The 12,860-nt window shown below is 34.7% G+C and overlaps 1 protein-coding gene across 1 annotated transcript; it reads left to right on the top strand.

Moving 5' to 3' along the window:
• Positions 1-696: 696 nt before the first annotated feature.
• On the top strand, positions 697-6,920 carry LOC132172577 (aminodeoxychorismate synthase, chloroplastic-like). The gene is made up of 10 exons (XM_059584095.1): positions 697-784; positions 907-973; positions 1,683-1,943; positions 2,034-2,133; positions 2,555-2,883; positions 3,698-3,777; positions 4,018-4,120; positions 5,080-5,162; positions 5,470-6,084; positions 6,272-6,920. The coding sequence occupies exons 1-10, from the start codon at positions 708-710 to the stop codon at positions 6,750-6,752; spliced, it is 2,196 nt and encodes a 731-aa protein (XP_059440078.1). The 5' UTR covers positions 697-707; the 3' UTR covers positions 6,753-6,920.
• The last annotated feature ends 5,940 nt before the right edge of the window (positions 6,921-12,860 follow it).

The raw sequence follows: 12,860 nt of genomic DNA on the forward strand, positions 1-12,860 counted from the left end.
CATTAGCACGCACATTCACACAAAAATACTATAGCAAAGCTTTACGAAGATATATTGATTATTGAGATTCTAGGTTGTAACTTATGTTTAATTTTCTCCTCACCTTAGTTTTTCCTATGAGTTCATTGTTAAGTTTAAGATTTGTGATTATGTGCATGTATAATGTTTTAACAAAAAGAAAAAAAAAAATCCATCAAAATAAACAACTTCAAAGGGTTCCCTTAACAATTTTATATATGTGCAGATTCTTAAGTAGTCTTCAGGCATTGCTTTTAACTATATATATCTAAGATCCATACCAAAGGATCAGCTGACTTGTATACAAATCATGGGTCCTGCATTTTAGAAATTTTTGGTCTTGAAGGTTTTTGAGTCTAATTTTTTTTAGCAGCATCAAAGTATGTAGCTTTCCCTCATTTCTCTCTCTCTCTCTCAAATCGTTTAAATTGTATCTGTCATATTTGCTGCAGTATTTCTTCCTCTGTTTCTTATTAATTTATCCATGACATTTTGCACACTATCAGATGTAATCTTTACTGATGGGATTATACAATTATTTGCATATGAATAAAACTCTCTAATTTAAGTCTGAACATGGAGAGCATTAGGCTTAGTCTCTCACCTCATGGATCATGCCTCATGCATGTTTTGCCTTCGTAAAACAGTTATACACTATTTTCCGTTGTAACTTTTCTTCAGAATGACTTATGATTTGGCAGGCGTTAGGTTATGTGCATGGTGCTCAAGTTGTCCATGCATCTGAACCAGTCCATGGACGTCTAAGGTACGGTTAAACATCATCACATGGTTATTTGGTTTTGATTTTAGTGTTTATTTAATCAACTGATCTCATCATCATTAATTATTTTCAAAAGGTATTCTAACTTTATTCCTTGTCCAATACAGTGAAATTCAGCATAATGGCTGCAAACTGTTTCATGACATTCCTTCTGGCAGAAATTCAGGATTCAAGGTCAGTCTGTCTTCATATAGAACTCATAGTTCCCAGAAGTAATAGAAAGGAAAGAGTTCTGTAATAACTTATATTTGATGCCACTTACATGGTGATGCTCATGGGTTTATTGTAGCCTACATTTAAATTAGGGATTTAGCCATTGAAGTAGTATTAACAGAAGATCTCAACTTTCTGTTGTTCATTCATCATTGTTTCTTTCATTTTGTGCCCGATATAACACATACTAGAAGAAAAACCCAACATGTTCCAGTTTTTTGTTCACTTTTGATTGCATTCACGCAGTAGGAGATTTCATAAAAAATTCTGGTTTTTCATTTTTATGACCATGTGCTGTAATTTTAGTATGGCACAAACATTTTACAGTTAAAAAGCACGATCAACATGTAAATTTTTAATGAGAAATAATATCTTAAAGTTTGTTAAGATGGGAATCACATGGAGAGCCTAATTTTTTTTGTTGAAGTGATGGAAAGCCTAATATGTTACAACTTGGAAGTTTACATTTGAAATATGACTGAAATATAAGTGAAGTCACTGTCTTGCAAGATATGATCATTTTTTTTCAGTTTGGGAAGTGTTTTAAGCACACAGAAGGTTGGAAAATCATTTGAAACTGTTTTAGCTGCAACTGCATATGATGCTCCCTTGGCCCATAGGGAATTATCAGCATCGATCCTAAACTATTGTTAATTAAAACTAATTGCAGGTGGTTCGATATCATTCACTTGTAATTGATGCTGAATCTCTCCCAAAGGAACTCATTCCTATAGCTTGGACCTCTTCCAGTGATGCACTTTCTTTTCTTGAGACCCAGCAGTCTAACATTACCTCAGATGCTTATGAAAGATCCACTGAATCTTTTTCTGAAGTTAAAAATGGAAGTTGTTGGCCTTCTGTCCAGTCTGATAAAAGCAGAAGAGTTCTCATGGGCGTCATGCATTCTTGCTGGCCGCATTATGGTTTGCAGGTGAGTCACATGGTAATTCTATAAATATTTGTAATTGTTCAGACCTGCTGCTTTGAGTGCTACACTTTTAACTTTTCTTTTGACCTGCAGTTTCATCCAGAAAGTGTTGCTACATATCATGGGAGGCAAATATTCAAGAACTTTAGGAAGATTACAGAGGATTATTGGTTGAGATCGAGGCCATACACTGGTAAACGGGAGCTCTTTTAAGATATGCTAATTCATTGTTCTTGTCTGGTGAAACTCCTTTTTATCTGTTCTCTCTTTCTCTCAATACATATAATTTATTTTTTATTCTTTAATTTATCTTTATAAGTAAAGGAGATTCAATAAAGGCGCAACTCATGTATATAGGAAGTATACAAGAGAAACACCCAATTTATTTTGGCTGGCTTTCCTTTCCGGAGGTTCCCGATTTAATGGTTGTATGAGGACAAAATGGTTAATTATCAGGCTTGTTGCTAACAAAGATTAACTCTTCCCAATAGTGTTTTTCTGGTCTACCCATGATTAACTTTCATGTTTTTCCTATTGTACACAAACATACACGTACACATGCGCTATTTACATAATTGCCTTGCAATTTCATCTGAGCAGTAAACTTCTTTTAGCACGCATGCAGGTGCCTGGTGCTAGTCGACTGTTGAAAGAAGTTTCTAGAAATAGGCATTTAGGGAGTAATGCAGATGAGCAATTATATAGAGAAACTTCTAAAAGTAGCCAATTAGTGCACAATGCAGAGAAGAGGAGTCATTTTGGCATGTCCAGTATGGTAAATCTTTCGCATCCAAGCACAGGTGTTAAGTTTCTAAAATTGAAATGGAGGAAATTTGATCATTTGGCCAATCATGTTGGTGGGGCAAGAAATATATTTTGTGAATTGTTTGGACACAATAAAGCTGAGAACACCTTTTGGTTGGACAGTTCTTCAAGGGAAAAGGTTTGTTTGTTGCCTGATAACTATTCTTACTAACTGAACTACACAATTTTTTTACTTTTCATTACCTATGTCCTTAACAAAGTTACTGGTTACTGGTCCAATTGAAGCAAGATTTTCTTGCATCACATGCTCTTACTTGCCATGTTGTGATTTTAGGCAGGAATTTTTCCTATTAAAAAAAATGGTAATGACTAAGAAAATGTCACAGGATACATGTTTGGAAACTATTTTGAATATTCAGATTTCAATTATGGATAGGAAATGGGGCAGATCTTTGGAGCATTATGATGTGTCCATGGATATTGTATTCAATCTGCCTAGAAATTGACATATGGTGGAGATTGAAAAATTTCTGCATTATAACAATTGTATAACTTACAGAAATTTGATAATGCAATCTTTCAATTAATATTTTGATAGTTGTTTCTCATCCATATTAGGTTTTTCAACCATACAAAAATTTAAAACATTGTGACTTGCATCCCCCCTCCTCCAAACGGCGGAACAAACAATGGATGCTCACTCAACTCAACTAAGCGTTAAATCCTGATTAAATTATGGTAGGCTCTATGGATCGTCATTAACTAAGAAAATTGGAATTTATGTAGGAAAAGTAGTTCAAAGCCTTCAAATGGGTGGTTGTTCAAAATGAGTTTACGTATTTTTCAAAATATAAGCTAGGTTTGAATTCTCCGAAACCTGTGTGTATTTTCCTTGTATCTTCGACACTGTCATATTCTTTTTTTTTTTTTTCCATTGTTTTATTCTCCCCTGATAAAAGACTAATTTTCCATACTTTGTCTTAAATGTTTAGAAAAGAGCTCGCTTTTCATTCATGGGGGGAAAAGGTGGATCTCTTTGGAAGCAGTTGACATACAGATTGTCTGATCAAAGGTATGAAATATGAATCACGTGAAATTTATGCAAATAAGTCCAAGTTTTTCTTTTTTCCTTTTTCATTTTTTTGAGAACATTTTCCAGTTTCTAGTTGTGGTCTTGACTTTGTGCTTTCATGTGTTTCCTTTGATCTAGCTTCCCCCTAGGGGATTTTGGAGAAATAGTTGTAGAGTTTTATACATTTGTTATGAGACTATAATATCATACAGGAAAATGATATATACTTATCCGTTACAGTGATATGACTTTTAAAGGTGGAGGTTATTTATTGATTGAAGATGCTCATGGCTGTACCAGAAACACATTCTTGGAAGAAGGTTTTCTTGATTTTTTGAATCAGGTACTTGATGAACTTGATTGAAATAGTTGTTTTCTTTGTGTGCACTTGAGATGAATGTGATACCTGGATATGGCTTCTACTGCAATCTTGAGTTACTGATGATGTATGTTTTATGCATGGGTATTTCATAAAAAATAAATAAATAAATTGATTTTTACCTATTAGGTCTAGAAAATTGTATTGGTCTGTACATTGACTGTATCTCACTAGAGGTGGCGACCAAATTGACAAGCTTGCAACATCAAGTTTTACATAACTTGAAGAGATTTACATCTTTTTTTAACCTTAAATTGAAAGGTTTACTTCATTATCAATCTTGGTGTGTTGAATTTTATGGATCAGTCCATAACTTGCAAGAATCGTTTCTCATTGTTGCATTTGCAAAATACCTTCCACTTCGGTTAGATTTTTTTCCCTTTTTTAAGTACATGCATCCCCACAACTTGTAAACAATGACTGAATAGATAAAATACACTAAGATATGAGCGTATACTTCTTGTGTTACCAATGTCCCCATCCTTGTCAATGTAAACAATAAAGTGTTTACCCTTGCCATGGAATATGTTCTTTCTTATGATGACTGTTATACCTGTAATGTTCAGTTTTCTTGTATACTTCTTGTGTATCTAAAGATGCCTTACGCTTTTAATACATCTTTGATTACTTATCAAAAAAAAAAAAAAACCTGTAATGGACAGACTGAAAATATTATGGTCAGAACAACTACATTGAAAACATGCCCTTGGGGCTTGGACATTATTCAGGAAAAATAGAGAAATGTAATTCTGCACTCTAATCTCATTCATAGTGTTAGGAATGCAAAATGCTATGAGTTTGAATCTGATTTGTTTTTATTACATGCAACTTTACATAGAATTTAACTTTGTTTCTTGTTCTAAAATATATGCTTACTAATCTAGTTTTGATAAATATTTATTGTTCGCATGATCTTTGGGCAGGAGCTTCTGTCATTCAAGTACAAGGAGGAAGACTATGAAGGGCTGCCTTTTGACTTTCATTGCGGATATATTGGTTATATAGGGTATGCAGTTAAGTTTATTCTTGTTTCATATTCTTTGATCATTATGCTATTTAAATAACACTTCCTTGTAACATCTGTTAGAATTTGGTGGCATGAAGCCCTCTGTAATTTAAGCCTAAACAAAACCAATTTTATATGACATGAATTTCAATGCATTATTTTATACAAGTGGTTGTTAAAACTCCAAGGATGTTTTATCTTTCCACCTGATACAGCAGCAGACTTTCTCCTTCACTCACTCTCGCTCAAATTTTAAAGCTGTCAAGTTGTCCATAGAGAGGCTAATATTGATTTTCTTGTCACTCAGGTATAACCTTAAAGTTGAATGTGGTGCGGTATCTAACTGCCACAAATCCAGGACTCCAGATGCTTGCTTTTTCTTTGCTGATAATATTGTTGTCATTGATCATCATAACGATGATGTGTACATAATGTCTCTACAAGAAGAACGAGTTACTTCTACTTCGTGGTTGGATGATACAGAAGAGAAGCTTTTAAGCTTAAAAGCTTCTGCTGCAAGGTTAGATGAGCAGACTTTCGAGGCCGCAACTTTTTCCCCATTTAAGGCAGGCTTTCAGGCTGAGAAATCCAGAGAGCAATATATGGAGAATGTTGAAAAGTGTCTTAACTACATCAAAGATGGAGAAAGCTACGAGTTATGTCTCACATCTCAGATTAAAAAAAGTATTGGGGAAATAGATTCTCTGGGACTTTACCTTCACCTTAGACAAAAAAACCCGGCTCCATATGCTGCGTGGCTTAATTTTTCAAAGGAAAATCTATGCATCTGCTGTTCTTCCCCTGAGAGGTTCCTGCAACTGGACAGAAATGGTGCATTGGAAGCCAAGCCTATTAAGGGTACTGTAGCTCGTGGAGCAACAGTGGAGGAAGATGAACAACGCAAGCGGCAACTGCAGTATAGGTAATGTGATTCTTCTCCTGTTCAACAGCATGACATATTGCCTTTAGTATAACCATTTTAAATTTACTCACAGAAAAAATAACTACTCAGAATTTCACATCAATCTTTCTTTATCTATTATGGTAAGTTTCATTGAATGCTAGGCTATGATATAACACTCTCCTTCCCCCTCTCTCTCTCTCTCCAGTGAAAAGGATCAGGCAGAGAATTTAATGATTGTTGACCTTCTAAGGAATGACCTCGGTCGTGTCTGCGAGCCAGGCTCTGTTCATGTGCCCCATCTTATGGATGTGGAATCATACGCAACTGTTCATACCATGGTGAGTACAATTCGAGGGAAAAAGAGGTCAGATGTAAGTGCAGTTGATTGTGTCAGAGCTGCATTTCCGGGTGGTTCAATGACAGGTGCACCAAAGTTAAGATCAATGGAACTACTCGACTCTCTTGAAACTTGTTCGCGAGGCATCTACTCGGGCTCCATTGGATTTTTCTCATATAACAAGACTTTTGATCTGAATATCGTTATAAGAACAGTAGTTGTCCATGAAGGTGAAGCTTCAATAGGGGCTGGAGGGGCCATTGTTGCTCTATCGAACCCGGAAGATGAGTACGAAGAAATGATTTTGAAAACACGTGCCCCAGCTAAGGCTGTCATGGAATTTCTTTAGGGGTATGCATTGTACCTTATCCACTTGCAAATTTGATAGTCTTATAGAACTAAAGAAAAGTTTTACATCCCTGCAAAACTGCAGCAATATGTAGTGTAGCTTTGATTTATTAATGGAGGATACATGATTTGTTTTGTCAAAACAATAAAAGAAATTGTTTTTGGATGATATTGGGATTCGATGTTGGATATTGATTTGGTTAAACTCTTAACCCACCACGTTTCTGAATTCTCTGACGTCTATGGCGGTTCATTCTATTGGCACTCACTTGATTGTAGCATATTTTAATCTAATATACAAGTCTCCCCATTTGTGGCTCAAACTCGTAACGTGGTATCTAATTATTAATTTCAGATTGTTTCTATCCATTCAGAAACTGGGAATTTTTCCCTGTACCCAAAGAGCAAAATTTAGAAACTGGGAATTTTTCAGAAAAAAATTCATTAATTTTAAATATTCTAGTTTTTTGTTTTTTGGGTAAAGTCCACGTATCCCCCTCAAACTACCACCCAATTGACAATGTCCCCCTCAAACTTTCAATTGTGACAATGTCCCCTCCAAACTACCAAAATATTGTCAATGTCCCCCCCAAGACTAGCAATAAGACAAAAATGTCCCTATAGATTTCTCAATAAGACAAAAATACCCCTATAAATTCAAAAAAATATTGATTTTTTTCAAAAACGAAAAATTTTAATTTAAAGATAATATTAAAAAAAAAAAACAATTTTTTTTTAAACAAAAATTTTTAATTTTTTTTTTTAAACGGAAATTTTTTTATTTTTATTTAAAAAAAAAACTATTTTTTTATTTATTTAGTTTTAAAAAACAAAAAATTTCATTTTATTAAACGAAAATTTTATTTTTTTAAACGTAAATTTTTATTTAAATAAAATTATAAAACAAAAATAAAAAATAAAAAAACGAAAATTTTCAATTTTTATATAAAAAAAAAATCGAAATTTATTTAATTTTTTTCTTATAAAATTGATTTAAAAATAAAATAAAAATTGGCCAACGTTTGGATTTTTTTTTTTTTTTGTTAGTTTTAGGTTTTTTCTAGAAGTTTTAGTTTTTTTTTTTTTAAAAAAAATTTACTAAGGGTAATTTCGTCATTGGGGGGAACATTGACAATTTTTGGTAGTTTGGGGGGGACATTGTCACAATTGAAAGTTTGGGAGGGACATTATTAATTGAGTGATAATTTGAGGGGGTTATGTGGACTTTCCCCATTCTTTTATATTAACCAATAGTTATTATTTATTTATTCTAATAACCTTATTGCCTGGGAGTCTGGGACAGTAATAAGAACCTTGTGGCCTAATGAAACTTCTTTTTCTTTTGAAGGTAAAGTCTCAGGAATTGGTCGACACTTGCTTAGAGGAAATATATTGAGATTAAGAAGTAATATATCCTTTGTCAAAGTAACAAAAAATATTAGAAAATTGAGAAATAGTTAAGCGTAAAAACACCTAATGGATTAGCAACATGGGCCAGCCAAAAATTCTTCAGTCATCCGTGACCGTCCAAGAAAAAGAAAAGAACAAAATCATGAGCTCCGGTTGTCGTCAAACATTGTTGGAACGCGAATAAGGGTATTCTTTCGGGAGCAGCAGGGGCATAAATTTCGAGTGCTTCATTATTTTCTTATTTAATTAAGACACCTGGTCCGTAAGTTGTAATGGCCAGGTCAACAAGAAGTAGGAACTGCATCCATACGAATAGGGTGCCAAGAACAGTAGCCAAACAAATGGCTGGAATGAAATTCAATGAATCTTCATGTAACATAAGTAACAGAGCAGCACAAAATGCAATCCCCATGGTTGCAATGGGTTAGCAACATGAGCTAGCTGAAAATTCTTTAGTCATCTGTGGCCGTCCAATAAATAGAAAGGAACAAAATCACAAGCTCTGATTGTTCGTCAAACATTAAAGGAACCCCATATGATTTTTTTTTTTTTTTTTTTCAAGAAGGAAAAAAACCTAACCCTAGCCGTCTCTTTTCTCTCTAGCCGCCAGAGAGAAAAGCAAAATCCTTCAGCCACATAGGGGAGGAGGGTTGGCCGTTTGGCCGCCGCCCTCCTCCCCTCATCCTCCTCGCCCCGGTGCTAGTTATTTACCTGATGTCCTAGCCCCGGTGCCTCCTCTCTTCCCTTTCTCCTTCTGTTTTTCTCCGTTTTTGCCCCTTCCCAGCCGATTTTCTTCCCCCGCCTTCATTTTCTGCAGCGGGCTCCTTGGCCTTATTTTGGCTCTTTGTGGGTTAGGATTTTGTCTGTGGTCGCCGCCGACCTGTGTCGCCGCTTCGCTGCCCGCTATTAGGGTTTTCTTTCATGCGTCCCCACTGTGTTGAGCTCCCACGCCCCTTACGCGGCTGTTTTCTGCCTGCACAGGTCCTGCTTTGCTGGTCTTCTCTGAGCCTGTTCGCCGCCCACCGTCCACTGTTGGGCCTTTTGACAAGTCCCCGCCGCGATGAGCTTTCAACGCCCCTTCGGTTTTCGGTTCTCGGCGTGTGCGTGATCGGAGTGTGATGTTTATTTTCTTGTTTGATTTCCCTGTTCTGTTGCTTCTTTAAGATGTATTTGTGTTTTGGCGTGTGTTTTTCCTTGTATTGTTTAATTTCCCTGTGTTCGGATTGTAATAAGGCTTTTTCCTCTCTCACTCGATCTATGTTGCCTTCGAGTTAATTAGTTTTGGTCCAAACCTTTGGATTGTGGATGTGATCATTATCCTGGCCTTCGGGTCGAGGAGGAAGAGTTTCGACATGAGAGTCTTTCCGCTTTCAGGGTCGAGGAATAATTGCTATCCATGCATTTGGTTGAGTCTGTCTATTACAGATCTAGTATTAAATCTGATTTTAGTCATGGGTTAGCGGATTGGTCTCGAATCTTGTACTAAACCTAGTAATCTTGTAGCTTTATGCTATGGTTGCTTCAGAGCTTTGCTCTATGATGTAAGAGCTTTATGCTCGTGGTATTATTTAATGAAATGTTATGTTTTTCTCAAAAAAAAAAAAACAAAAAAAGGTTAGAAGATTTTCTCTAAAAAAAATGGTATCCTAATATGTCAAGTCATTAGTTCTGAAACCTATGGTATTATATTAGATAAGGGTGGGCAAATTAATCATTTACCGCCTACTGACCATCCCCGAGCCATCACCGACCGACAATCGACTTTTGACAGTCGGTAGGCGGAATAAAAATACTGTTTTAACATCGGCATGGTTCAGTAGGCAGTAGAATTGTTTTTTTTTTTTTTTTGTCAGTTAACTGACTTAACTGATTTTTCAAGTAAATTTTGAATTTTATCTGGTAGGTTCCTTATTGTGTTTGTGGAGGTGATTTGTGGTTGTACTTGTGGTCTGTGTTCCATAAATTTACTTTTTTCTTTTCATTTATAAATCATATGCTTTGTTGATTTTGTAGTTACAAGGAAGTTGATAAATCTTAACGTAAAAACTTATAACAGACAATTGACCGACTAATCGACCACCTATTAACCAATTAACCGATTAAGCAAAAAAGTTGAAACTATTCTTTGTCAGTATGAAGTCGGTTAATTAATTGACTTAACCGACTTTCATGAATCGGTAGACGGAAATCTCCCTACCGACACTGATCGAACCAATACTTACCCCTAATATTAGATACAAAACTTGTATAGTTATAATTTTGTTTTCAAAAAATTTAGATATATGTGATGTTAGTGATTAAATGATTGAGTTTCTGGTTTGAAGATAAAACTGTATCTGATCAAGTTGAGTCAATAATTCAAAGAGTCATGATTATATTTTATTTGAGGTTGTGATAATGAATTAAACAGTGAGGACTTTTTATGCACATATCCAATTTATTGACTGACCAAAAATAAATTGCCTCTTAAATATTTCCACATATATGGGGCCCCATGATGTCAATAATTTCCAAGTTTAAAATCCAAGAAATGTAGAAATAAAAGCGACCTAACTTATCTCATTAATGCCAAGACTCTTCCCTTCAAGTCCTCCTCATGCAAATTGCTTGTTAAATTCCACGTAGACCCCATGATGTCAATTTGTTTTGCAAGAGATAATCAATAAAACGTATGGAATTTCTGGATATCCACTCGATCTCTTGCTTCAATCACAACAAATCTAAAACAAAAATCAACTTTTGGAAAATAAAGAAAATGTAATTGCAGTCCACTTTCGGATTGAAAGTTCATCTCATCAATGCAATGACTCAAAGACTCAAGGATTAGAGTCGTCTATACCCAAATTGCACGTAAGTTCCACATGTAACATAAGGGCCCTATGACTATGATGACACATAATTTGTCTGAGGCCGAGGGCTGGGATTTTAATGTTGTGGGTTTAATTAAAATTGCGACTTCTTAAATTTAAACCTTTTTTCTCGGAGCTTAAAATTTAAACTTATGAATAAAGATATTTTGCTTAAATTGTATTAAATCTGAATAATAAGTCAATATATGCCGTATGCGTTCTAAAAAAAATGTGTATTTTAGAAAAAGAGATAAGAGAAAAGGTTGTGGATGCAATTCTTTCTACTCTTCTTTATGACTCTCTAAAGAGTCAATGCTAATTGGTTGGGAAAATTAAGAAACAGCTAATAATTCAATTAAACCATTATGCACGTACGGTAGAGTTTTCCATCCAGATCCTTTAAGACACAAATTGGTCATAAATTATAGATAGAATGAAATATATCTATGTAAATCAAAATAAATCCCAAATTCCCTACTAAAATGTCACTCATTTTTCTGAAATTGTACCAAGTACATGTAATAAATCAATTTTACATGCATTGTGGAAAAAGAGATCGAATGTATGCTTGTAATTTTATGTGATGTTGTGGATTAAAAGGTCAAAATGTAGATACTTGTAATATTAGGTTGTGACTTTGTGATAATGAAAGCATGGAGTGGAAACTTCCACATATCCACTTTCTTGACCGACTAAGAAAACATCCAAGAAATCCAAGAAAATAGACCAGGCAATGTGAAACGAAGAAGATGTACATTTGCTTTATTAATTGGTCTGCCAAAGTTTACCTAAATGCAAAGACTCAATATCAAAGTCTATTAATGGTGTGACATGACAAAACGAGTGAGGACTTTCGACGTGCCTAATACTTGAATCCTTCACTGACTAAGACTAAATCCATACAAACATAGACCATGGAAAATAAAAACATTAATTGATCGGTCCACATTGGTTGTGGAAGTTTGTCTAATTGTCTTAATGCAAAGAATCCACTCTTCGAGTCTCTGTTTGTATGGAAATTGCATAGTTGACCCTAAACATGTTGGCTTGACTAAAAAACTCTCTAAGATAGATAAGAATCTACCTATAACGCACACAAATTTATATTAATTATAATTCCTCCCACTAAAATAACCTTTATGTGGTTAAATTTAGGGGTGGGCAGATTAACCGGTTACCGATTACCGGTCGTGTACCGGTTTCGACTGAACCGATATTAACCGTAACCGATATACCGATATTCTTATCGGTTAAATTTTTTATACCGGTATTCTTATCGGTCCAGTTCAGTCCGGTTAGGAATTTCATATCGGTTAACCGTTTAACCGATATAAACCGTTAAGTAGGGATGTCAAAACGACGTAGTTTTGGGATTATATATATACCTATGTAACCTTATCTTAATTTGGGTTTAGCTAGGTTTTATTTTTTTTTAGTGATGGCATTGGATGTGATTTCTTTGCCTTTGGTGAAAGCATTTTTCTTTAACTAGTTTTGTTAGTATAATTTGCATTCATTATGTTAATTAGTCCATTTGCTTTGGAAAAATGTATTTTATAATATAAAAAAAGTTGTGGTGGATCAATATAAAAAAGCTTCAATTTTTAGCCCAAAAAACAAATGTTTGGGTCCCAACAAAAAAATATTTGGGCCCTAAAACAACTCATTTTTAATAAGCTATTTTAGCCCAACAAAAAGTATTTGGGCTCTCAAAAGTCAAAAAAACTCATTTTTGGCCAAACAAAATAAATCAGTATAAAGCCCACGGTTAAAACCGGTTTAACCGAACCGTTTAACCGTGTACCGTTATAACCGATAATTTCAGTTAAAATTCTTATTGGTCCGGTATC

Source organism: Corylus avellana, chromosome ca2 (genome assembly GCF_901000735.1).
Source record: "Corylus avellana chromosome ca2, CavTom2PMs-1.0".
NCBI classification, from domain to species: Eukaryota; Viridiplantae; Streptophyta; class Magnoliopsida; order Fagales; family Betulaceae; genus Corylus; species Corylus avellana.